General features: G+C 47.9%; 2 protein-coding genes across 7 annotated transcripts; one reads left to right on the top strand and one right to left on the bottom strand.

The window, feature by feature from the left end:
• Positions 1 to 352: 352 nt before the first annotated feature.
• On the bottom strand, positions 353 to 12,599 carry LOC138203965 (proteoglycan 4). 6 transcript variants are annotated; one of them, XM_069159006.1, is made up of 6 exons: positions 7,519 to 7,978; positions 5,846 to 6,517; positions 4,842 to 4,891; positions 4,698 to 4,759; positions 4,282 to 4,599; positions 353 to 3,168 (listed from the first exon to the last, which is right to left on the bottom strand). In XM_069159006.1, exons 1-6 carry the CDS (start codon positions 7,882 to 7,884, stop codon positions 3,152 to 3,154), a joined length of 1,485 nt encoding a protein of 494 aa, XP_069015107.1. In that variant the 5' UTR covers positions 7,885 to 7,978; the 3' UTR covers positions 353 to 3,151. The 6 variants fall into 6 exon arrangements, with proteins under 6 accessions (XP_069015107.1, XP_069015106.1, XP_069015104.1 ...); XM_069159005.1 differs by having other exon boundaries at positions 353 to 4,599; XM_069159003.1 differs by lacking the exons at positions 353 to 3,168; positions 4,282 to 4,599; positions 4,698 to 4,759; positions 4,842 to 4,891 and adding exons at positions 11,747 to 11,803; positions 12,477 to 12,599 and having other exon boundaries at positions 5,899 to 6,517; positions 7,519 to 10,868.
• A 14-nt stretch (positions 12,600 to 12,613) lies between these two features.
• On the top strand, positions 12,614 to 25,372 carry zfta (zinc finger translocation associated). The gene is given in 8 exon segments (XM_069159010.1): positions 12,614 to 14,527; positions 15,900 to 16,415; positions 18,275 to 18,288; positions 18,290 to 18,355; positions 18,357 to 18,633; positions 19,260 to 19,480; positions 19,482 to 19,716; positions 21,183 to 25,372. Coding segments are annotated over 8 exon segments (1,977 nt in total). The 5' UTR covers positions 12,614 to 14,403; the 3' UTR covers positions 21,707 to 25,372.
• The last annotated feature ends 122 nt before the right edge of the window (positions 25,373 to 25,494 follow it).

Genomic DNA, 25,494 nt, shown 5'->3' with positions numbered 1-25,494 from the left:
TATCATATCTGTTGCTTAATGTATACTGAAAAAAACCCCCAACTCAGTATCATGTCATAGCGTGATATTGAAATCTACTACAGCAAAACGTGAGATAGCCACATTTTGACCTCTCTAGACGTGACAGTTTCACATTTTGTAATCGTGAAACATACACGGACGTAAAAAACAACAACGATATCACGTCTTATTGAGTCCTGCCCATAATTTGGACCCGACTGTATTTATATAAAATGTATTTCTAAAGGAAATTGTACTTAACAAAACAGAACGCATAAATGATTTGATTTGAATTTGATCCAAGATGATCTCTAATGTGATAATGTGTTAAAAAAAAAAAAAGATTTCAGTGAACGGTAGAAAAGGTTTATTACTGAAAAGGCCATTACACATTCCCTTCAAACTGGTAAACAAGTCATCAAGTCAGTTACATTCTCAAAAGGTGAATCAGCTTGGTCACTCCCAGGTCTTTACAGTACGCAGCGGCTGCAGGCAGGTTTCAACCCACGAGCTTTGTGCTCGAACACAAGATTATTTCATCATTTTCCTCTTTGTGAAAATCAGACTAAAAACGTGGGAATGCATTCCAGAGCTTAGTTCATAATTCAACTGTTCATCCATTTACTACTCATGCAGAAAAGCCTTTGGATTCCTCAATACTCACAAATGAGATACTCGTCTAACATTGGAACTACAAATATGAATAATGCATCATCAATAATCAGTTATACAAGAAGAGATTCAATAAATAATAAATTAAGTTGCTCCAAAAAAAAAAAAAAAAAAAAAAAAAAAAAAACCTGTCAAACAGCACAGTAACAGTAAAATTTGGCATCTCATAACCGCCTCGGGTGTATTTACATAGCAGAGGATTTCGCATCGCATGGCGAAGCTGATATGAACTGCAAAAGTGTTTTTTTTTTTGTTGTTTTTGTTTTTTTTACAGAGGTGAGAAAGTTACTGTAAAAAAAGTCATCTCCGTACAAAAAAGTTGTCAAAAGAGGAGCGTAACGAATGTAAGGTTCAGGGTTCGAAGAACAGCGCGGTGCGGCAGCTCGTACAAAAAAAAAAAAAAAAAAAAAAAACCAACAACAACCCCGTGAAACGGTTACCGGACGCCCATGCAAACAAGCCGGTGAGAAACCCAAGGTCGAGAACCGGCCCTGACTCGAACGCACGCCTGCGGGTGGGGGCAGCAAAAAAAAAAAAAAAAACAGAGATAACATCAGCTCGAATAACGGAAACCGGTTCATCCTTGTGCCGTAAAAATGCGCGTGTTTGTCCTACAGCTGGCTGCTCGGTGGCGGCGGGGTCGGGGAGGGGGGTCAATTTAATTTCATTTTAATTCCAGCAAGTGGTTCGTGTCGGCCTGCGTCCGTCCTCCACATCAAATAGAACCCCCTCATCTCGCAGGCTGATCATCAGTGAACAAAAACCTGCCGACGGCTTTTTGTTGGTCTGGCTTTGAAGTAAGACGTGTGACGTGAGAAAGAAGAAAAAAAACAGCCCGGTCCTCCCTCTCACTAATACAAAAAATTCCAATTCCAAAACAATCCTGCTCGGTTCAGTCCACTCGGCTGTTTTTGCCGCTGCAGCCTCACTCGCCTCGGTCCCAATCGGTGCTCTCGTCACTGCCAGCGGTGGACTATGAATTCCATTTGGGTTTTTTTTCCCACCGACTTATTCTTTACAGTATTATTATTAATTTTTTTTTTTAACCTTCAAAAAAGATACCAGAAACACACATATTAAATTATTCCTACTATGAAAACAGTGGAATTCATACCGCTCCATTTTTGTGTCGTGTCAATGAGCGAACGACAGTTTTACTACCTGAGAAATATATGAAATATCGTTGTTTTTTTTTTTTTTTATGGAGCATCTGTCTTTTATTTGAGAATTTTTGAAATCCCATCAGAATCAGATTTACTTTTTTTTTTTTTTACAAAGTCGCCTGGTTTTAATCTTTAAGAGAATCGGATGTAAGGACACACACACGAGGCACAAACTGGGGCTATATTTTCAGGTGTTTTTTTTTTTTTTTTTATATAATCTCACAGACGTCCAGTCTTCCTAGAATGATCGAATGTTTGTCCTGGATGGAAACAACGTTCAAAAACAAATATTTCTCCTCTGCGCTGATCATTACATCATCCAGCCTAAGATAGGAGGAGAGGCGCTGAACGGAGCGGCACGGTTTGTTGAACTTGGTTAAATGTGCTCCAGTTTCAAACAAAAAAAAAACAAAAAACTACAGGTAAGATAGCAGTATGGAAGCCCCCGGGGCTCGTGTGGTAGAAGAAAAGATCTTTGTGAAAAATCGCAACAGAAAACAGATCGATAATCAATAAACCTGACTGTATTTCCCACATAAATATTTCCCTTGTCGCACCTCGAGGGGTTCTGTAGTGTACAAATCTTGTGGGATCTCAACAAAAAAGAAATACCTTCTGCCAGGTTTTACAGAGGGAACTCTTGAGACCACATCGCTGTCTGACACACGCAGGTCATAAATAAATATTTCAATGATTTTTTTTTATCGCCAAAGCAAAGGGAGAAGTCACCCCGACCTGGACCTTCCTTTGCAGTTCTATTCGACTCGCAACTTAAAGCAACCGACGTGAGAAAAACGTAGAAAAATGAAAGAGAATTGCTTTTTTCAACGCAAATTAGTGGCCACAGCTGTTCTGCAGGGGTTACTAAAGTGTGTTAAAGGGGTGTTTTTGCACAACGGCGTTCAGTTTTCTATCTTGTCTCGAAATGGCCAAATTTAAAGAACTGAATCAGGCATATGAACACATTTTTAATGGATATAGGTTTTATATATGTCCGTTACAGAGATAGGTCCGCGATGCACTGAGCCTAGCCGAGCACAAAGACTGTGTTTGCCCACCATGTTGGGCTTCTTCAGATGTTTTCAAAATTGTCTCAAAAAAATCTCAGTCGAGGCAGCAACAGTATAGAAAAAAATGTCATGCCTATCATTCAGCATTCTCTTTCAATGTGTTTTTCTGTGAAGATAAAAAAAAAAAAAAAAAAAACTTTTTTTTTTTTTTTTAAAAATTCATTAAATAAATAAGACTGATGTAGTGTTGGTTTCTCTCCTGGTCCGCGGTCTTCGGTCGACTCATGCAGTTGTCTCCTGTGCTGTTTAGTTCCTTTGAGCCTCTGCAAATCAAATTAGACACGGTTGTCAACTGAAGATAAAAAAAATGATTTCCAATAAAAAAAAAAAAAAAATTCAGGACAGTTTTACACTTTTTTTTGGATCATGTTTATATACGGTTTCTTTTTCTGCAGGGTGGAGCATTTAGTGGATGCCGCTCGGAAGTGTTTCTGAGCCCATGCAGTGATTTCCACTTCAGATTCGAGTCCGTTTTTATTGCGGCGTCGCCCGAGGGGCCGGAGATCACAAACGTCCAATGTTGGTTTTCGACCTTGACCCTTGCGTACTGAGATTTCTCCAGATTCTCAGAATCTTTTAATGATTTTATGAACCGCGGATGATGCAAATTCGATGCAATTTTACATTGACAAAACATTATTTGTAATTAGTTGCACTACGTGCCCACGCAGTCTTTCACAGCTTGGTGGACCCCCTTCCCCGTTTTCACTGTTGAGAAACTCTTCCTCTCTCTGCGATGCTCTTCTTTTTTTTTTTTATACCCAACAATGTTACTGATCTGTTGCCAGTTAAACTAATTAGTTGTTGTTTCACTCTTTGTTTTTTGTTTTTTTTTGCATTACGCAACTTTTCCAGTCTTTTATTGCCCCTGTCCCAACATTTCTAAAACAGTTTCTGGCATCAAATTCAAAATGAGCCTATATTTTTTCATAAAACAATAAAACGTCTCCGTTTTAACATGAATAAGTTTGCACCGCCTTCATACGGCCAAAGACATGAATCAATGCAGGATACGCGACAACATCCAATACTAGAATTTGCTAGTATTAGCCAGCCCATTTGCAGCCGTTACCAAATGGTCATCCCGGACTATTAACTGTAACAAAGTAGTCCAGAATTTCATTTTTTAATAGTAAAGTGTGTTATTTCTTCTATCCTAAGTTACTTGCACTTTAAAATCCAAACAAATGGCAGGGTCGTCGCAGCCAGTAGTTGCTGGAGCATTTCCTGCTGAGTTGATGCCACGCAGCACAGAAAACCCTGTTGAGGTATTTAAATATTCATGTTTCATATTGCGTCTCGCTGCCTGAGCAGCCATATCGAGAAACAACCGATCTGTCCTCTCTACGCGTCCTCGGTCCGAAGCGGTACGGTACCTGTCAGAGCCCCGCTGTGCTGCTGCAGCTGGCTGGTAAAGAAGCGTTCCCGCTGGGACACCTGCTCGTCCCAGGCCACCAGTATTCGCTGTTTCTCCTCCGGCTCCAGGGTCAGGGTGTGCGGGTGGGCCTCCTCGATGTGGGCCCTCACCCCCTCCAGGACGTGGGAGTACTGCAGGTCTCCGCACACCATGCACACCAGCAGCTGGTTGAGCGGGTCGTAGTCCATGAGGTACCGGTTCCTCCACACGGCGTCCGACACGGGGCCCTCCTCGCCGGCGTTACTCTCGTAGTCGTCGAAAAGAAGCTGCGACTCATCTGGGGAGACAAGTCAAAAAGAACAAGAGTCGTTCACCGCGGCCGTCACTTCGCCGGGAATTGTTCTGCGGTCGAAAGGGCCGAAGTGGACGTTTCACCTTCCGCGTGCACCGCGTAGCTTATGTACGGAAAGGACTCCGGCACGGGGTCCACCGGACCGCTGGGAAAGACAGATCTCATTATTACCCAGAATGAATCCGACGGCAACGATTGCCGCACGGAGGCAAAAACAAATGTCCCACCTGATGAGATGTTCCGACTCCTCGGAGGAGTTCATCCACTGATCAGAATCCTACAGACAAAGAGAGAGAGAGAGAGAAAAAGGTTGTATTACAGAAACCAAACCAAAAAAAGGACCAAGTTCTAATATTTCTTTTTAGTCATCGAGCGAATGACATAAAACAAACGGGTGCTTTTTTTTTTTTTTAAAAATCGACTAAGTGTGTTTAAACTAACTGTATGCTTTCACTTGACTCTCATACACGGTACACCTATGAGCAGGGGTAAGAGGTATTCAGGTCCTTCACTTGAGAAAAACGTTCCAATTCAGAGTCCCTTATTGAAGTAAAAGTACGCAAGTATTGTCCGAAAAATGTGCTTAAAAGTATTAAAAGTGCACGCGGTGTCGAAATCAGTGTTTTACTGTTATGTGTGATGTTTTTGGATTAATATTACTGTTGAGTTACTGAGCATTTCACTGCTGTAGTTATTTGAGGTTGTGCTAATTGAAACTACTTTTGAATATTTCTGGTAAATTTAATCTACTTTGTTCTATGAAGTCATTGTATGTCCGTATTGTTTCTGTCCTGTAAGATCCACGAACCCCCCCCCCAAAAAAAAAAAAAAAAAAAAAAATCAACCAGTTAAGAAAAACGAGGCATTTTCCAGCGTATCCAAATGGGATTTTAAAATGGAGATTTTTCTCAAACCTTAAAGAAACATTTAAACCTTCAATTTAGCAGAAAAATTCAGAATTATCATTATGTTATGAATGTTTCTGTTTTTTTTTTAAATTTTTTTTTAATTTTATATGCGCTCTTTGTCTCTTTCTGTCACATTCTCAGCTTCCTACCAGCAAACAGCCTGTATCACATCTTCAGCTTTCAGTATGAACCTCAGAGGTGTTTAATTATGAGTTATCGTGTGTCAACATCATTTAAGATGAACATTATAATTAGTCAGAGCCTAGAAGCCATCAAACACATTTTTTTTTTTTTATATATATATACACATGTGCAGCTTTCACCGGTGTCTGGATGTCCTGGACAGGCGGGACGGGCCTCCAGGCGTCGGCGGTTTTCTTCGGGGTCCCTCCCTTGTCCCGAATGGCCTTCCTGGCTCTCTGCTCCTTCTTCTTTATCCTCCAGTACTCCCTCTTCCTCCTCAGGAAGTCCTCCTCAGGCTCCCCCGGGATGGGCTTCGGAGGAACCATGGTGCTCACGGGAGCCAGCTTGGTGGGGGATGGTATCATCAGCGTGGCGCTCTGAGACTGAGCGCAGGGGATTTTGATGGGACTCAGGACTGAACGGGGACTGTGGCCGGGCGGTTCGATGGGCTGCAGGTTGATGCTGGACAGCGGGTTCTCCGGGGGCTTCAGAGTCGGGAGGGAGGGGGCCGAGTCTTCGTCCGTGCTTTGAGACATCCACTCGGGGGAAAGCTGCGGCGATTCGGGGGCTCCCGAGCTGTCGGACATGCCCGCGGAGGGCCCCGTGGTGGCGACGCTCTGCTCTCCGCCGGTGACGGGCGGCTGGACCTGGAGCGCGTCGGGCGACTGTTCGGCATCGCTCGTTGTTTGGCTCACGAGCAGCACCGGAGGGATGCTGCTCACCGGAGACAGAGAGGTCGCCGACGGTTTGGGGCGGAGGGCCGCGGGAGGGCTCGCGTCCCGAGCGGCGTCGATCGCACCCGAGCCCGGACCCTGACGGACGACAACGCAACAGGTGAATTTTTTTCTTCTCGTCTCAGAGAAGTCTATGCAGAAGTCAGGCAGTAATATTTCAGAAACGAGCACACGCTGCAATGTCTTAACCCTCGGTTTTAAGCGGGGTCCTCTCGGTCACTCCACCGTCTTATTTCTGCCGTTCGAGCGTTAAATGCCAGAGAGGGGTTTCGCTGCGAGTGAGTCAGGTTCGAGCTCGAGCGAACGCCGGCCGTGCCCGCAAGGCCGGGACCGAGTCAGAACCAGAAACCAATTACTTCTATATACAGAACCTCGTGAACAGCTTTCTTTTTTTTTTTTTTTTTTTTTCCAAATTTCTGATGTGTATATTTATGTTCCTTTTGTGGCTCGGAAGCTTCTGAAATTCAACTAGTTTCTTTCGCCTCTCTGAAAACTAGACGTGCGCTCGGGGACAATCGGAACTAAAACGGGGAACTGAAGCTGAACCGGTTAGAAAACACACACAAAAAAAAAAAAAAAAAATCGAGAATCAGAGCGGGCGTTCGACATCTTCGTTGTCGTCTAATGGAACTCACGAGGGGGAAGCAAGCGCACAATATTCTCGATGTTAATGTGGTTTAAGGGTTGAGAGCACTGCTGCCTAGTACCTGAAGGGGGAAAAAGCACGACGCCGTTTCCTTTCAAATAAACAATGATTATTTGTGTTAGTTTGGGTGTCGCGCTCGTGTCGTGACGAAGTCGTGAATGCTGCACGGTGGTGGTTTCGAACGGACGCTGAGGCTCGTAATAACTAGGTTGATGACATCACTACGGCATTGAAACGTTTTAGAAATATCGATGAAACAGATGCTGGAGTAACGGACGGAGCTTCCGCTCCGCATGTTCTTCGAACATCCAATTCGATCGTTGCAATGCGGAACTGTGTCAGGCATTTTCAATAATATCGGCTCCGCCGCGACGCGATCGCACAAAGTTAACAGATGGTGGAGAACAAACATGATTCCCGTGTGTCATTTCACCTGGATGCTCCTCGGAGACAGCCGGCTGCCGCCGCCGCCGCCGCCGTCGCCGCCCTGCCGGTCTCTCTGCCGGGCCTTCACCCGGGCCCTCTGCTGCCTCTTCATCAGCTTCCAGTACTCCCTCTTCCTCTGCAGGCTGGTCAGGCCGCTCTGCGCCGACGGCGAGACGTCGCTGCGGCCTCGCTCCCGCGCCTGCTGTTCGCGGCGTCGCTCCTGCGGCGACGCGGGGCGCGACGGGATGCGGGTCTGCCGGCTCCGGGGAGCGGCGGTTCCGGTGGCCGGCGGCTTTGGCGCTGCGGGTCCCGCGGGGCGAAGGCGGGCCGTCGCGCGCTTCCGTGAGGTCGGGAGGGGCGGGGCGCTGGACATCGCCGGAGGCGGGGAGAGGCGGGAGCGCCTCGCCGATCGGCGACGGGATCTTGAACTGAGGGCTCGGCGGGTCTCCCTGCGCCGCGTCGCTGTTTGGCTGCCAGCTTTGTATCTGCAGCGTGAGGTCGGCGGCGATCGGAGCGATGTCGTCCTTTTCGAAGAAGAGCTGGGGTAAATTCGGCTTCGTGTCCGGCTCTTCGTCCTCCTCCGCCGTCTCCGTCTTCACGTCCGTCTGCACGCTCTTGCTGTCCGTCACGGTGCTGAGGGATTCCTCCAGGAGTTTCTTCATGGAGGCCACAGCCAGCAGAGTGGTGGCCTGGCTGTCTGCGCTCAGAGCCGGGTCCGACTCGGGCTGAGGCGGCGGAGGAGGCGGAGGCGGAGGCGGGGGGGCCGGGGGTTTGATATCGGGACAGGTGGCCTGTTCTGGCGGGAAATTTAGGTCAGCCGCTGCCACCGTGTCGCTCTCCTGTTTGATCACGTTTACGTTTGATGCGACGGGCGTGTTGCTGCGGGGGAAAGGCCGATCGCGCCCCGCGCGAGCGGTCGGGCTTCTGCTCGGCGGCGCGGGGCTTGCGGCCATTTGCTTGTGAGCCTTCCTCCGCTGCAGCGCCGCGTTGGCCCTCGCCTGCAAGAGGCCGTGCTTCAGTCGAACGGCCCGAGCTGCCCGCTGCTCGCGCTTCTTTATCCTCCAGTACTCCCTCTTCTTCGCCATCCTCTCCTCCTCCGTCAGCCCCGGGTCCAGAGACAGGGCCAGGAGCGACGGCGCGCTGCTCGAGACGGACATCTTCATGACGCAGCCGCCTCGGTCGGGCCCCGGCGTCGGTCCGCCGGAAGCTGCGCTCCGGGGGCTCTGGGGGCGAGTGAGCGTGAGCTGGCCGACGGCGTGGGCAGCCGGGGGTTGCGAATCGGGAGCAGCTGTGCTTTCCAGCTGAGCCCGCTGCGGTCTGATTGGCGGCGGTCTCGGAGGTTTGTCGACCGCCTGTCCGGCGAGAGGGAAAGAGACTTTCACGTGCGCCGGACGAAGCGGAGGAGGAGGCGGTTGTATCCTGACGGGAGTAAAAGCTCCCCGTTTGGCGTCGGGCGGGCGCTGCCGCTGTGCGATGGGGGCATTCTTACGAGCTCCGCGGAGCTCGTCGTCCCTTTTGTCCTCCTCTGTCCCGTAATCCGGCGGGATCTGGGGCATGTTGTTGGTCAGAGTGCCGTCCTCCTTGATGAACCCTCCGATGGCGTCCGAGGCGTGGACGAGGCTGCCCGACGAGTGCGCCAGCGCTCTGGCCTTCCTCATGTCCTCGAGGATTTTCTGGTAGCGTTTCACCCTCCGCATCAGAGAGTCTTTCTCCTTCAGGCGAGCCTTCACCTCCATCGACATCTTGGCTCGCTGCTCGCGCTTTTTAATCCGCCAGTACTCTCTGCGTTTGGCTATTATCTGCTCGGGGGTGTCGTTGGGGTCGATTTTGGGCATGCTCCTGGCCCCGAACATCATCAGCGGGGATTTACACCTCCGGTGAATCATGAAATTCTTCTGTGCTTCGATGAACCTTTGTCGGGGCGTTTTACATCGGGAGATCCCGCGCGCAACGTGAGAGAGATGGACGTAGCTCGGAAGTTTTCGATACGAGTCGGCGGTTTTTCTCACATACATCCCGCCGGACGTGTTGGCTGCCTGCGTGAACTTATTCCCATGTGCGGCGTGCGCTTTCATCTGATCCGTTTGCAGGCTGGCTAGAGCGCCATCGTTTTCCCTTTCGGCAGATGCGAAAGACATGTTGACCGGAGGGGGACGCCGCTTCTGTCCCGCCCCTCTCAACGACGTCTGAGCCGGGAGAAGAACCGGGCCGCCCGCCGGTCCCGGGTTTCGCGCGGTCACCCTCGGGCACGTCGTCTCCGCTCCCCTCGTCCCCTCCCTGACTTCCACCGTCCGAGCGGCCAGCTTCGCTCTCTGCTCCCGCTTTTTAATCCGCCAGTGCTCCCTGCGCCGGGCCGCCTTGTCCTCCTCGGACGCCGGGGAGGGCCGCGCGTTGCCGACGCCTTTCGCCCTCGGCGCGGCGACGAAGGCACTCGCTGTTCCACTCGGAGGCGTCGCGTTCGTGGTTTCGCCCTCCGTCTTGATCAGAACAGAGCCGCCGGGTGAGGACGCGAGCATCCTACCCGCGGTCGCATTGGCGGGTGGGAGCTTAGCCCGAACGGGCGGCGCAACTAGTGCCTTATATTGGGTTACTGGGACCGACGCGCCCTGCATAGACACACTTGGCTGAGGTGCGGTTTGAGGGGAGCTGCCATTGGTAATTCTTGTCAGTCTGACAGGAGGCACTGAGGAACTGGTGTTCAGGTGGGTTCCACTGGACGTGGATGAGGTAACAGCTCTGCGCACGGCAATCCTCACTGCCGGGTATTTCACCGGGGTCGCGTCGCCCCCAGCAGCTTTGGCCGACACGGAACATGATACGGGCCACTCCGGTATCACCACCTTGTTGAGTCTCACTGACTGGAGCCACTTGTCCTTTTGGACTCCAGCGGCTCCCAGTAAACCGTCTTTAACTGCGCGTCCAGTCCGTGACGCAGAGTTGTGCGACTCGTCGTTACTCGACAAGGAAGAGGAAGGAGCCCCCGCTGGTGCATTTAGAAGTGGGATGTTTTCCCCTCTGCCGTCCCGTGCCGACTTCCCTCTGCCCCCAGACAGCCGGGCCCTCTGCTCCCGCTTCTTGTTTCTCCAGTACTCTCTCTTTTGGACGAGCGTGGCGTCATCGTACTCTGAGGCGGGCCGGTAGCGGTGGGACATTGAACCACCTTTCCCTTTTGGAGTTGGCATGCTATCGCCAGCTCGGACAGCCCATTACTTCTCATCCAACGGTAATTGTTAGGTTTGTAGTTTTTTTTTGTTCACCACGCTGATTCAGTTCAGCCCCTCAGACCAGAATTCTTCATGGCGTCCTCTTCTGTGGCGCTGCCAAACGTCCAAGACATCACGTTGGTGTCCAGGCGTCCTGAGGAACAGAAAACAAGTCTTAAGTTTCATCTTTGTAATAAAACTGATATCAAGAATTGCTATATAAGTGATATGAGGCAACAGTTTATCAAAAAAAGTTCAACATAATTCGATGCAAACTAATTTCATATATAACACATCTTTCATTAGAAGAGCCGTGTCTTCTGATAATAAAAAAAACAAATGCAAGGTTAAAGAGGAGCAATAAGTGCGTACTGAAGATATTCCACACTTCATCAGGAACACCTGTATAGTCTAATCAGTTCAATTAAAACACAGGTCAGCCGTAAACTCCATCCTTCTGCAGAATATAGTACACTACACTGAATTTATGCCCGTCAGAAACTGAATGGTTTGCAAATGTAGAAAATGCAGCAGAGCAGTTGTACTGAACTGGATTACAGATGTTATTAATCCAGTTTGACTCCATGACAAATTAAAGCAGCGAGCATTACTAGTCTACATTATCTACTGATAACGAAGTATTTCAAATCGATTTATTAACCTTTTTTCCCCCACCCCATACAAAAAAAAAATCACACTTTAGGTCACAGCGATTTTTCAACCAATACAAATGTAAAATGTTATTCAAGAACATCAAATATAACGCAGGAATAGGATAATAAGCTATTTTATGTGGTCTATAACACGTGAAGGAGCGACATTCACAAACGCTGGATATTGTATAAAACATCACATGAAATTTGACGTCACCTGATAATCGCAGATGGGATTGTGATGAGTTCACGTTTCAGCAGAATTGTGAGTGCTGGTTTCAAAGCATGTCAATTATGTCCTATTGAAACTGCAGTTCACATGCTAACGCTGCAGCTAATGTCCTATAGTACATGTTATTTAACACGCAGCTTTACGTACCCGTATGTGAACACGAACATCAGGCGCTTTTTTTTGGTAACTTTTTTTCTTCTGCAGCTATACTTAAAAAAAATATATTTGAACTCATCACAAGCAGGATTCAATGCAAATTAAAAAAAAAAGACAATGCTAATGACGCCCATCCTGCTGATCTCCGGGCATTATTTACTAACCACGAGTCCCGCGTAAGACAAGAGTCAATCTAAAGTTATTTACGAAAGACAAAGCTGACATATTTCCGGTAAGGTTTTTTTTTTTTTTTACTAAAATAACCTCGTAGTGTGTGGTACAACAAACGTTTGTCAGCAACGTAAAACCAGGAAGGACGCGGAGTGTCACTGTCCCTTTAAACCTGTCCCTCTCTATCACAAATTATATCTGTCGAGAGCCATTTTTTTTTTTTTATTCTTTATTCTCTGAGTATTTGACCAGAAACACGGCCGGGGCGGTTTAGCTTGAAGCGCAGTTTACCAAACCGACAACCGGAACCCCCCCGGCCAGAAATGAAGCGCATCGGCGCGTAAACCGTGCCTGAATTTCTGTCTCTCTCAGCGGCGTAATGGACAAGCTCTTCCTCCTCTTGTCCTCGCGGACTGCCGCCTGTCTGGAGTCTGGCTTGCCTGACTAAAAGACCCGTGGAAAAAAGCCGCACGTTTAACGCTCATAAAAAAAAGCAAGCACGTCTGGAAAACGCGAGGAAGAAAAAAAAAAAAACATGCACGTCCGTTACCTTTTAGTTATACCTAACTTTTCCGGGACAGTTTTTTTGGGGGACGTTTTTTGGACAGATATTTTTTTTTTTTTGCCAGGACACTGCAGCTACTTTCCGCCAGCCGGCCGTGCTCTCCGAGGCTGCCTTGACAACGCTGTAAAGTACCAGGATGTAGGACCCTGGATGCTTTGTCGTGCGCGCGCGTTGTGAGTGTGCGCGTGTCGCGTTGACACTGAAATAGTATAGTACGACGCACCCCCACCCCCCCTCCTCCTCCACCACCACCACCACCACCACCACCCTTTTTTTTTTTTCCGTTTCAAGCCGTAACCCCATTCATTCAGGATTATTATTAAAAAAAAAATAAATGATTTCACATAATTGTAAACAAATGAATCGAGTTACCGTCTGACTGATTTGCTTTTCATTTTGATCTTTGAGTCGTTTCACTGTTTAGACAAAAAAAAAATGGGATAGGAGATCATTTAAATAACGGATTAAAAAAAAAAAAAACAATTCAGTGAAAAGGCACAGAAAGTTCACAATAACGTGTTTTTTTTTTTTTTTTTTTTTTTCCAAGTTGGAACATGTGAACAAAGGTCCATTGATTTATTGGCTGTTTTTGCAGATGACCTCGATAGATGTGCAGTTTTGTGCAGAAGTTTCAGGCGCAGAGCTGCAGTTCAGTGTCGGATTTAAATAATATGCCCGCTCTCATTTTCTAACATCAGGATGTTTTTTGTTAGAGCGGAAACAGCGGATCAAGTTGATCAACACAAGCACAGACTACACACGTTTTTTTTTTAATTTTTTTTTTTTTTATAAAAGGCATCTTTGTCGAGCTTTATTTTATTTTTTATTTTGGAGAATTTGAAGAGTAAAGGGGCAACATCCACCAAAATAACTGAATGTTTTCAATTTAAAAAAAAATAAATAAAACACGTGGGCCTAACACTAAATAAGAAGAGGCTTAGCTGATTTACCAGTTAGTCATTTATTTTTAAGAAAAAAAAAAAAGTGCCATCCACAGTGATGGTGTACTCAGTGGATTTTTAGAATTTTAATATTTCCACAAATAAATGTATTAATAAAAATAAATAAATAAAAAAATCAACGATCAATAGAGCCTTAGCGGCAGCTTGTAATAAACCAGGTTATAATCAGGCATAAAGCCACACCGTACTCAGCGAGATGTAAACAGGCACAGTGCCCTCGGAAAATGGCACCTGGGCACAAAAGCGCGGCTCGCCGCGGCTCGCGGGGCCCTGATTTGCCGCGGAGCCGCCGCGTGTTTAACCGGCGCTGTGCGGTGCAGCGGGGCGCCTCCTGTCACCGGGTGACTCCGAGACAACAACCAGCGGCGGTATTAGCAGTTTATCAGTATTAGCGCCCTCCAAACCCACCCCCCCTTTACCTCCCCTCCCTCCTCCCCCCACCCCGGGGGGGGTGGTGGTGGTGGTGGTGGTGGTGGGTGTGCGTCGTCGACGCTGCTACTGTCTCTTTAAATTTACCCAGGAGCCCCTTAAGGAGCCCCAGGGGCCCCTAGTCCGGCTCCCCACCCCTGAAGACAAGCAAGAGCCTTAAAATACATTACTGGAAGGCCCGCGCCGAGGCGCTTCCACCGGACCAGCGGGCTCGTTTCGCCGGCGGAATACATGATTGTGTGATTCTATGAAAAGTTAACTTGGCTCCCGGTGCGGGGCGCGTTGGGGGGGGGGGGAAGAGAGAGCCAGACGGAGCGGAGAGGAGCGCGGGGCTCCTCGGCGATGGGCTCGTTATAGAGCGCCTTGCCCAGATGCGTGTCGGAGCGGTGCCGAGCGGCGTGAACATGTTGCCGCTGTAACATGCCGTTGTGAGTGTGGCATGTCCCGCTGCGGCGCTGCGATCCAGTGAAGGAAGGAAGGAACAGCAGCCGCGACGAGAGCAAGCAAAAGCCAGGCCAGTGATGGAAGAGAAAGAACCGGGAGGGAGCGAGCCTGTGGACCTCCGGTGTGCCGAGCAGCCTGAGCTGCTCTCATTAATAATAAGCGGCGAGGAGGAAGCGACGCAAGAGGAGAGCGACTTGGGAGGTATTGGGGGGGGGGAAGAAAAAAAACTAGTGTTATTCTTGGTTTTTTTTTTTTTTTTTTCCCCCAAAGCTAAGTGGGTCTGCGTGGCTGTCAGAGAAACGGCCATTGTCAGGCAGCCAGTTAATCCGTGTCAGGGACAAAGCCATGGAGCAGCATGGCCCCTCCGTCTCTGTGGCTCCTATAAACAAAGGCTCAACAGCACGCAGGCAGCCGGAGCAGGTACACAGCTGACACCTAGCGGACAGCAGCGGTACTGCCGCTCCATACCAATCACTAAACAATAAGGAATAAATAACCCATATTATATATATATATATATATATATATATATATATAATATTATATATAATACAGATCATGAAAATCCCTTTAATTAAAGATATTACCTGTAAAAGCTCTAAGAAACTGTTTGATACAGAGTGACAGTGGTAAGAATTTAACAGGGAAATCATGTAAACCTTTATTTAAACAGGCTGCTTAAATTTGACAAATTCAGAGATTAGGATCTCTATTACCGATGTATCTCCGTATTATGAGAGCCTTTTAAACTTTACTCAAGTCCAGTGATAGTTCCATATTGAGGGAAATTGCACACTATATACATATAGTTTGATTGATGCTTGATTTTTTTTTTGAGGCCGATACCAAAAGTTATTATTTGAGTATCTATGTTGCCCAATGCAGTAATGAGATGGACAGTATATTTTATAATAAGCACATAAATAGATAATAACGACAAGCCTGTCTCAAATTTGTTGTTTTGAGGAATTTCTGAAGAATATATGCACTGACAATAACAATTAACATTACTGGTAAACAAACAGTGACAAAAAAAAAAACATATCTTTTGCTCAACAGCTGACATATCTGGGATATGCGAATGTTTTCCAATTCCTACCAATATATTAGCAGCGTAGTGCACCCACATCCATTTCCATTTCCTCCGCATGCTTTCAGCCTCAGTACTGATGCATTCGCTCTGTCATTAAGTAGATGGGGCGTTTGACAGATACAGTTTCTTAGTTGCTGTCATTACAAAATTCCACAGAGATGATATGAACCTCCTACACATGACCGAGTAGTGATTTGTACTTCTGGCCTCATGTTACCTCCCACATAGGATTATGGTCTGTATCCAGCCCTTCACTGAGACGTTGGGACACAGGCGATAGGATTATCAAAACAACCAAAAAACTATAGCCCTGATATCACAGTGGTGCTATGTAGCACTGATATAATTTATCAAAGTTGGTGTCAGAAGAGAAAAAGTAGGATTAGTTGTCCCTGCTAGTGAGCTATGTACACATGTCTGTAAGATGTGTGGAACAAGAACAACATGCCACTGATCTGTGTTTTGTCGTGCTCCTGTCAGAAGAGGACGGTCTTGCCAACGGCCATGGTGACGAGGAATCCCAGACCGGCATGGTCACTCCTGTCCGATCACCGGGCACCACCTACTGGAGCATCACAGAGGGCCCCGACCACCCGCTGCTCCTCTCCCCGGCCCCGGGGCCCTCCGGACGCAAGCCCCGGATCCAGAGGGCTTCGCGTCCGGGCCTGAGCCGGATTCCAGGCCGCGACCACCGGCGCTACTACCACGAGTACTGGCGCAGCGAGTACCTGATGGACTTCGACCCCCAGAGGCACGGCATGATCTGCATGGTGTGCGGCAGCTCGCTGGCCACCCTGAAGCTCAGCACCATCAAGAGGCACATCAGACAGAAGCACCCGGACTCCCTGCTGTGGAGCGCCGCCGACAAGGAGGTGATCCGCTCGGGGTGGGAGAGCCACCTGAGCCTGGGGGGAGGTCAGAGGTCATACGGCTCGGCTGCCGGTCCTTCACCTCAGGAAGAAGAGGACGTGCTGCACTCAGGCCAACACGCTGCAGGTGGGCAGGACTCCTCTCAGACTGCTCGGCCATGGAGTTTTCCGAAGCTCACGCTTGGTGGCAGTGTGTGTGTGTTTGTGTGTTGGTGTGTGAGGAGGAGAGGATGATGTAATGATTCAGTGATGATATCGTACGGATCGGGGGCATGACTGTTCGACGGTGGTCTGTGTTGTTTATTTAGGATGACAAGCACACAAAAAAAAAAAGAATTATACTGAAAATTGTGAGTATAATATTGCAGATTAATCATTACTTCTGAGCACCTTTTCAATTTTAAATTGACTTTTTTTCATATATTTGGGGCACATGAAGCAAACACTGACTTTTCACATTACAAAACATTAAATAGACAAAAATAAGTTGTTATTGTACTGCGTTCATACAGTTTTGGAGACACCTGAGATATTTAATGCTCTGCACTTATATAGCAGTACTTTACAGTTTACACACGCATAACAATCTGACATTTGGTCAGGAGGAGCGGGAATCGGACCAGCGACCTTTTGGTACAACCCACTCTGCTTCCTGACTGGTAAACAACACCGGCTTGATAGGAGACTTAATGCAAACCCATAATCATGGAGGCAGGGTTCGACCGGACCGTGTGACCCGAATCCAAAGTATAGTTCGACCCAAAATGAAAAAAAACCTCTGTGTGCATGTTGTGAAGCAGAACTGGAGTCCGAACATCAACCCGTCCCCTGCTGGAGTGGACATTTTCTCTTTCCTTCTTTATGCACCTCTGCAGTAGTTGAAGTTATGCCAGAAACTCCCCTTCAGAAAGTGTTGTGGTTTCATGCTGTTCCAATGGTGGACAGTAGGTGGCAGAAAACGGTCAAGATAAATGTTTAAACCTGCGTGTCCAGACAGAAAAGAAGAAAACTGAAAGGTAGCAACCATGAGCGAAAATAAATATAGCACACCACACAGTGAAAAAGTGGGCAGTCTGAGTGGATTTTGTTCACTTTGTAGAACACTCTGCAGTGGACCAGTGGACAGTCTGAGGACAGTGTGACTACTATGGACTGCAGGCAGGCTTGGATGTACGATCTGGCCAAGCTAGTGATGGCCAGATGGAGCGAGGCCACCAGGACTGTGTGAGGAGAAAGTCAACCTGCTGGTTGGAGCTCATCTGATGTTGGAACGGTCCATCTGTTTAGTGCTCACGCAGTCTCACATAGACCACCGACTGCAAGACAGGGACAGGAAAAGACATCAGCAACGTGACAACCGGTAGTGACCGTGTTCACAGAGCTGCACCTGAGAATCATGAGTTAGATGAGTTTGCCTACCACGTCCATGCAGAGAAGATTCAGACAGGGATCCTACGTTCGGCCTCAGGTTCTGTGCAGCGATTGAGTAACTCTTCAGTTCCCTCTTTCCTCACGACATTCACAAAGCTAGTTGTGCGTCCCGATAGTTTTCTTCAACACATCAGAGACCGTATATTTAATTTATTTGCTCAATATGATGTTACTGTTTCCAAATCAAAAGAATTCGTTAAACAAAGAACTCGCATGAGAACGTAGCATCAGCAGAGCACCGAATATTTATTCATTTACGAACTGTCGGAAAGAAACAGCTGCTGCACCATGTTGTCCACGTCCCTGTTCATTTCCCCGTCCATGTCCATGTCCATGTCCATGTCCATGTCCCGTCGCATCCTGTTCATTTTACAGATGTCTCTTTTATGTTGGAGGGTCTCTGGAGAAAATGTGTTTCTGGTCACAGGGGATTGTTTCGTTGCTACGGGGACAGATTGGCAGCACGGTTGAGTGGCAGCACTGCATCCAACTCTCATATCATACCCAGTGTAGTCCAGTCTAAATGATGTGTGTGTATATGTCCCCTGTGAGCAGAACCTCCGGACCCGGGTGACGCCTCAGGAGCAGCCCCAACAACCCCTCAGTCTGTCTCCGCGCTCCGTGGAGGACGACGCCCCCCCCGCCGCAAGAGGACGAGCAGAACCTTCCCGGCCCGTCGGCCCAGACCCTGGAGCGCTACCTGAATGACTCGCTGCACGCCTGGTTCCGCCAGGAGTTCTTGATGGAGTACGAGGCGGAGGCCGGGCGGCTGCTGTGCATGGTGTGCGGAGCAGAACTGCCCTCGCTGCACCTGGACCACATCAAGAGCCACGTGCTGGACACCCACCCCAACTCGCTGGTGTACAGCTCGGAGGAGAAGCACTGCATCCTGCAGGCCTGGGCTCAGACTCACGGTGGGAACCCAAAGGCACAACACTCAGTGCACAACACAAATGAAATGTCCTGGTGGTATTCGGATAAATACGACATTTAATCCTGAAGACACACATAAAATAAACAAACAAAAACAGCCCTCAGTGCGTGTTGGTAGATGTAGAGAATTATGTAATGCGGGGGGGGGGGGGGGGGGGGGGGGGGGGGGGGGGGGGGGGGGGTTGATGAATTCATCTCATCATAAGTCACTCGTCCGCCTGACCTTTTCGAAGCGCACTGACGTCACAACCCACCATCCGCCGGGCATCCTTTTTTTTTTTAATCACTGCCGATTTGGATGGCGGGTTGCCACGGCAACAGGGCGAACCCAGCGGCCCCGGATATCCCGTCTTCTCTCCTTAAATCTTCCAGCTCTGCCCGCTGAGTGTCGGACTCGCGTTCCAATAATGTCACCAATAATCAGCAGCTCCCATTCATCTGCGACACAGTACCGACCCGATACAGTTATAGGAACCGTCAAATACCGAAGACAAAATCTTTGTAATGTTCTAAGTGTCTCTCTCTGTGTGTGTGTGTGTGTGTGTGTGTGTGTGTGTGTGTGTGTGTGTGTGTGTGTCTGTCTGTCTCTGTCTCTGTCCGGTATCAGAAGAGTCAGACAACACAGTAATATCGGAGCCCGACACCAAAGAAAGCGGGGCGAAGCTGTTCGCCGCCGACGTGGAGACCATCCAGGTCAGCGCCGACTTGTACCCGGAGGGCGACGGCACTTTAACTCAGGACACTTGTCTCATCGGCGAGGACGGCGGCGTCGGAGCCCTGCAGCAGGGACCCCAGCTGCCCCGCCAGCCCAAGAAGAGGCGGCTGCGCGGGGGGCGACCCGTGGCGGCTCCGCCTGGACTACCTGGTGGCCTACGGGCCCCGGGGCCAGGGCACCTTCTGCATGGTGTGTTCTCAGGTCCTGCACGAAACCAAGGTCAGCAGCTTCCGCCGCCACATCCAGGAATGTCACCCCGAGACCACGAGCCTGAGCCGGCAGGATCGGGAAGCCATGGCAGCAGCGTGGACCAAAGACTACTCTAGTGAAGGCACTCAAGTCCAAGACGGTGAGAGGCTTTTAGTCACTGATACATACTGCTGTATATATATATATATATATATATATATATATATATATGTATGCTTCAGCTGGTTCTTAGAAACATCATTCAGTTGTTGTGTATTTTGTGTTGTGTCAGATCTTCTGATCTGCATTTAACACAGTTTAACCCTGGACTTGTCTTAAATCCAGACTAATGTACATCTCCATAGCGACGGTGATGTCATGCTCCCACTGAAAGTCATCACTTCCTTTCACTGATGTTTCACATTAAAAGCTTTTTAACTTGCTTTCACTACTAAATTACACGGCAGGCATTTTCTGTTTACCCTCAAATGAAGTGCATATTGACTCAACAGGGATAAAAAACTAGAAGCCACGACCGACTGAAAAGAAATACATGCGCAGTCACACTGCGATGTTCCTCTGTGAGTAAGGTTGTGTCTTTTTTGGGGGGTTTTCTAAGAAAGGCTGAGGAAGCTGCAGCATTTGAGGAACACGGCATAAAAGTGTTTCTGTGCTTACTGGGCGCGTTAAACGGAAGGCTGGAAAACAAGTTCATTTTGATGTAGAATAAGGAAAGGTGCAGATACGGAGGACTATATCTGAGTGTACTGAGGGGGGGAAGTATGTTGTTTGTAACAGCATGGGTCTCCCCCTGCGTTCCCAATCTCACACTATTTGTGTTACAGTGTTGCGTGTAGTATGTACACAATACTACTTCGTCATAAAAAATAAAAAAAAAGCGACTTGAACTTTGACCCTCTTGGTCGTATCCGTGGTGATCCGTAGCGCTTACTTTAGAAGTAAAAAGAAAAAGGATGAGAGTTTCTTCTTCTTCTTCTTTTTTGTGGGCGGGACACCAAACTGTCTTGGCGGCTCAGTCATTGCGACGTATCTTCCCGCCGTGCAAAGGATTGTGGGTCAAAACACCACGGGCGGCACGCCGGCCTCCAAACTGCAAAAAAAAGACACCTGATGTGGTCGGACATCCTGGTAACTTTTTGGCATCCCACGTCAAACATACGAAGCATTGGGACGTACTGAATCTTTTTCTGGTGTACTAAACAGTCTGGCTGTGTGGATGTTTGAACGCAGGGCTCATCCGTCCCCGCGGGGGTTTTAACGTGAAATACTGAGTTACATTGACCGTAACTTTTAACAGCAATCAAAAGAAGAGGTCGATAGAAGTGGCTGAATTATTTATTGAGCGACAACAGTATTTATGTAGTGCAGACACGTATTTTTTTTTCCCGTTTGTTATTGGGCCCGGCTGGTACTTGAGACGTGTCATTTTAAATTGCAGTGAAAAGGTTGTTGTTCCTCGTCTGATAAAAAAAAAACAACGATGTTTTTACTGCAAATTTTGACATAATGTACAACAATAAAAGATTCAGAGGAAATAGAGAAAGAGTGTAGCGGTAGGTTGATTTTGAATTGGTTCCACTTCTCACTCAGTCACTGTCCCGGCAGAAATCCACCCGGTCGAAGCCGACGTCCTCGACACCAGCGGCGAGATGGACGACGACGCCTCCCTCGACGTCCAGACGTCCAACAAGACGGTGAAAAGAGAGGAGGGAGCGAGCGGAGCGAAGGCCAAAGCGAGGGACGGGGGCCCCCCCGCGGCCGCCGCCGCCGCCGCCGCCACGCCGACCCGTCAGGGCCATTACCCCGGCAAGGACCAGAGGAGGAACTATCAGGCGCGCTGGAGGATGGAGTACCTGATGGATTACGACTGCAGGAGACACGGACTCATCTGCATGGTGTGCGGAGCCACGCTGGCCACGCTGAAGGTCAGCACCATCAAGAGACACATCCAGCAGGTCCACCCGCACTCCCTGTTCTCCAGCCCGGAGGAGAAGCAGCAGGCCCTGCTGAGCTACAGCCAGACCAGCGTGCCCTTCGTCCACTCCGACGACTGCTGCTCCTCCTCCTCCCAGGACCACGGACACCCCGAGCCGGACCCCGGGTCCGGTTCAGCACACTTGAGCACTTAGAAAGAAAGAAAAAAAAAAAAAAAGGGCTTCCGTCTGTCGCTCCTCGCACGAACCCTCCCCCTCCTCCCCCCCGCTCAGAAACGGCCCCTCGTTCTTATCGCTAAAAGCTGAATTCAGGTATTTGTCGGGGCTGGGTTGTTATTTGAAAAAAAAATGTCGGATACAGATAGCGATCACTTTGACTTCGTTATCTGTTCCTGAACGCCACTTTTTTTTTTTTTACAGTATCATGAGATTCATTTTAACAAAAAGAAAATTACATTACAACATCATGTTCCAGATCTTTAGTTTCCCTCCAGTTTAGAGGAGGACGGCGTGACCCAAGTTATATTTCAGGTACTTCACAGACGTCACCCTGAACACCTCGTAATGCAGGGAGAGGCTGCAAACTACAGATACAGGTTGTTAGTAGACACTACGATTTACAGCTGTACCCTGAACACCTCACATACAAGACAAGACATGGAAAACGAGTTTGAAAAGAGTGAAACAGGTTGTTGTAATGTTAAAATGAACATTTATGTTGAAGTTAAAACCACATGATTGTATTTGGGAAGGCCAACAGCACAACCAGAGCATTTATGGGAATTTGGTGCCGAATGAAAAGACATATTTTGATACTTCATTTTATCAAAGCAATTTGGTCGCACCATAAAAGTATCAAAGTTTGGTCCCCAAATCTTTCCAGAATAAAATGAACATCGATCAGGATTGGACAAAAATTATAAGAATAAGACCCACTTCCACAAATACCGAATTTCCCCTTTTAATCTGCGTCTCAAGCAGCTGCCACACAGGAAATGACACGACCTCCAAATGTCACGGGCCTAAAAAGGTGAAAGTCCAGGATTCATTTCAAACTAAAGCTTTATTTGCACATCACCTGTATCACCCGAGGACCTCATGAGATTTTATGGTCGCACAAAATCCGTGGTTACAACAACAACAACAACAACAACAATCTAGAACAAACACGGACAGTCACTGAGCCGGCTGGATGTTCCTCCTGAAAAGTTAAATAAGCCCATAAATCTGTGCCAAAAACAGTGTAAAAGATGCCACGGAGAAGTTTTTAAAAAGTGATATTTAGTCCCGACGAAGCGCCGATTTCATCACACGGCGTCTTGTTTTTTGCAAAAAAATTTGTTCGGTGAAATTTGTTTTCCTCTGCAGACTACACACTTATCGGAATGATATCCGATGGAGAACACAGATCATCTTTACATTTTAAATCATGTGAGGTTCTTCGGTACAGGCCCCGCGGTCGGACCCGTGTCCACGACCGGGACACTTCACGAGAGAATTCAAAGCGCGGAATCGGTTTGTCTTCTTCAACGGAAGAAGTACGACGTCCGCCGGGTTCCACTTGACACGCGAGCGCGTTGCTCCACCGACCCGACGGTCGCGAGACGCGTTCGAGCCACTCGGACGAAACGGTGCGTTTTCACCGCGACGTTCATTCGCGCGAGCCGGGCTCCGCCGAACCGGCTCGGCGAGCTCACTTTACGAGAGCAATAACAAAATCCACACTCGACGCGCAGCCGGCGGCCGCGGGGTTTAGAGCCCGCCGCGTCGGGAGAGGTGCGACATCGGCTGCGTCGCGCCCGTCGCTTCTTTCGAGAGCGCTCCGCCGTCTCCCCCCCCCCCCCCTCCCCGCGTGTCCGTTCGGCGGGCTCGTTTCTGGTCAGGGCGTGAACGTCGTCTCTCAGGAAGTTAGAAAAAAAAACAAAAAAACGTCTTCGGCGAGTTAGTCGGGAAGAAAAAAAAAAAAATGCGTCCGAAGACAAGACCGCACTTTGCCCCCCCCCCCCCCTCACCCCTGACCCACGCCGCCCCCACCCCCCAACCCCCACAAAAAAATACCCGAAACCGAATCCCGACGTTCCCTGGGTACAGCCGATTTGAATGAGACCGTGTTTTGATGCGATTGCTGAAGACAATGAACGGCAGCATGCAAAGTCGGCGAGTTCAGATCTCGACGTGTTGTTTACAGCGGGAGGAGACGGGGACACCGTCCTCCCGCTCATCCATTATGAGGTATGTTACCTCCGACGAGTCCGCGTCTACGCAACCCGGCCCCGCACCCTTTTTTCCCCACTCGCCACCACTCATCTTAGCTCAAAGCTGCACAAACGATATGTAAATGTATGAAAATCAGAAAAAAAATATTTTGTTTTCCTTTATACGAGCACTTTTATGCACCCTGGTTTCTACAAAACATCTTTGTAATTATGTCCAGTTTTTTTTTTCTACTTTATTCCACCGTGACGTCGCTCTTTTAACAAGCTTCGACTAGTTTGGCTCCAGATTCGCTTTCATCGTTTCATTCACTGTACAAAGTTTATGCAACGGAAGAAGTTGAAGATGAACTGAGGAAGAAAAACAAAGTTTGCCATGAAATGTCAGTTCTTCGCCCGGAAAATGCAACTCAGGGATTCAGTTTTCATCAACGACCATTTCATCAACGAACCTTTTCACGTCGACCGTCGATGTTTTGAAGACCGTGGATTTGATCGTCTTTGGTTGTGTAAGGTGGCTCTGAAAATGTGACTGAGTGTTAGGGCCACTGTAAAAAAAAAAACAAAAGAAACAAAACAAATCTTTTCAGAATATCACAATTTTAATTTAAATTAAAGAAAAAAAGTCAATGTTAAAATAAAAGTGTAATTTTTTTGAAAAAGGCACTATATTAACACTTGAGTATGAGAGTCTTAAAAAAAAAAAAAGTCATAATATAATAAAAAAAAATGACCGGGCAAGTCATATTGGGAGAAAAAGTTATGTTAAAGAACATTTTTCATAAAACAAAAAAATACGGGAAACAATTTGCAGTATTTTGAGAAGTCATGATTTTACAAGAAATAGTATCAAATATTATTTACTGCAATGAAAATGTATTTCGCAAAAGATGTCTGAAGAATGAAGCTATATTTTATACAATATGATAGAAAGTTGTGAATTTACAAAATATTTATTTGGCTGTCAGGACATCTACATGTTATTTCTTCTGTTCAGTCTTTTTCACAACATTTTATTATTTTTGTATTTATATTTTTTTGACGTATAAAGGATGACTTCATTCTGGAAACATTTGTTGTTTTTTTTCTTGTAAAATTATGACGACATGCAGAAGTACTGTGAAATATTTCCTCTTGAACCTCTATTTTTACAATTATGGCTTTGTTCTGACGCGCTTTACGTTTCCTCTGGGTACGTTGGTTCTGTCCCGTCAGTGGCTCTTTCGCCCTGTTTACACATATTCATGTTGAAATCGTCACAAATTTCTGAAGAATCAAATCTGACTTGGACACAGCGCGCAAAAGAAAAGTCTGCAGAGCGCTCGGACAGCAGAACCGCTCTCTTGTGATTTCCTATTAGAATAGGTCCACGTCGCTCCAAGAGTCCTGACAGAGCACTTAATTATTTAAAAATGAATCGAGTTACAGTGAATGATATGATGTGTGTGTGTGTGCGTGTGTGTGTGTGTGTTTATACTGTTGATGTGGGGGGGGAAAGAGAGCTCCTCTGGGAACTGATGACTCGGCTCCTTGTTTTTGTGTTGTTTTTTTTTTCTTGACGTCTCCTCACCTCTCATCTGTACATGGCCGACATGTGACATATGCATTTCTCTCCTCAGCGGGCTTTGAATAAAAATACTCAACACCACCGAGGCTGCCGTCCGTCTTCAGCGGACGAGAGCGCGCGCGCGTTCGCCCGCGTCGCGGCTCGCGCTTGAATACGCGGCCGCCGACGAAACATCGCACACGGGAGGGCGCGCGTCGTTGTCG

This window comes from Embiotoca jacksoni, unplaced genomic scaffold (genome assembly GCF_022577435.1).
Source record: "Embiotoca jacksoni isolate LCO1_2020_lvr unplaced genomic scaffold, fEmbJac1.0.p SCAF_24, whole genome shotgun sequence".
Taxonomy (NCBI): domain Eukaryota; kingdom Metazoa; phylum Chordata; class Actinopteri; family Embiotocidae; genus Embiotoca; species Embiotoca jacksoni.
The sequence above is the reverse complement of the archived record's forward strand: the minus strand, read 5'-3'. Positions and strand labels throughout refer to the sequence as shown.

Coding starts and splice junctions, on each gene's coding strand:
- LOC138203965 (XM_069159003.1), bottom strand. CDS start 10,693: ATGCCAACTCCAAAAGGGAAAGGTGGTTCAATGTCCCACCGCTACCGG. Junction 6,518..7,518: donor TGTCTCCGAGGAGCATCCAG/GTGAAATGACAC, acceptor GTCGTCCGTCAG/GGTCCGGGCTCGGGTGCGAT.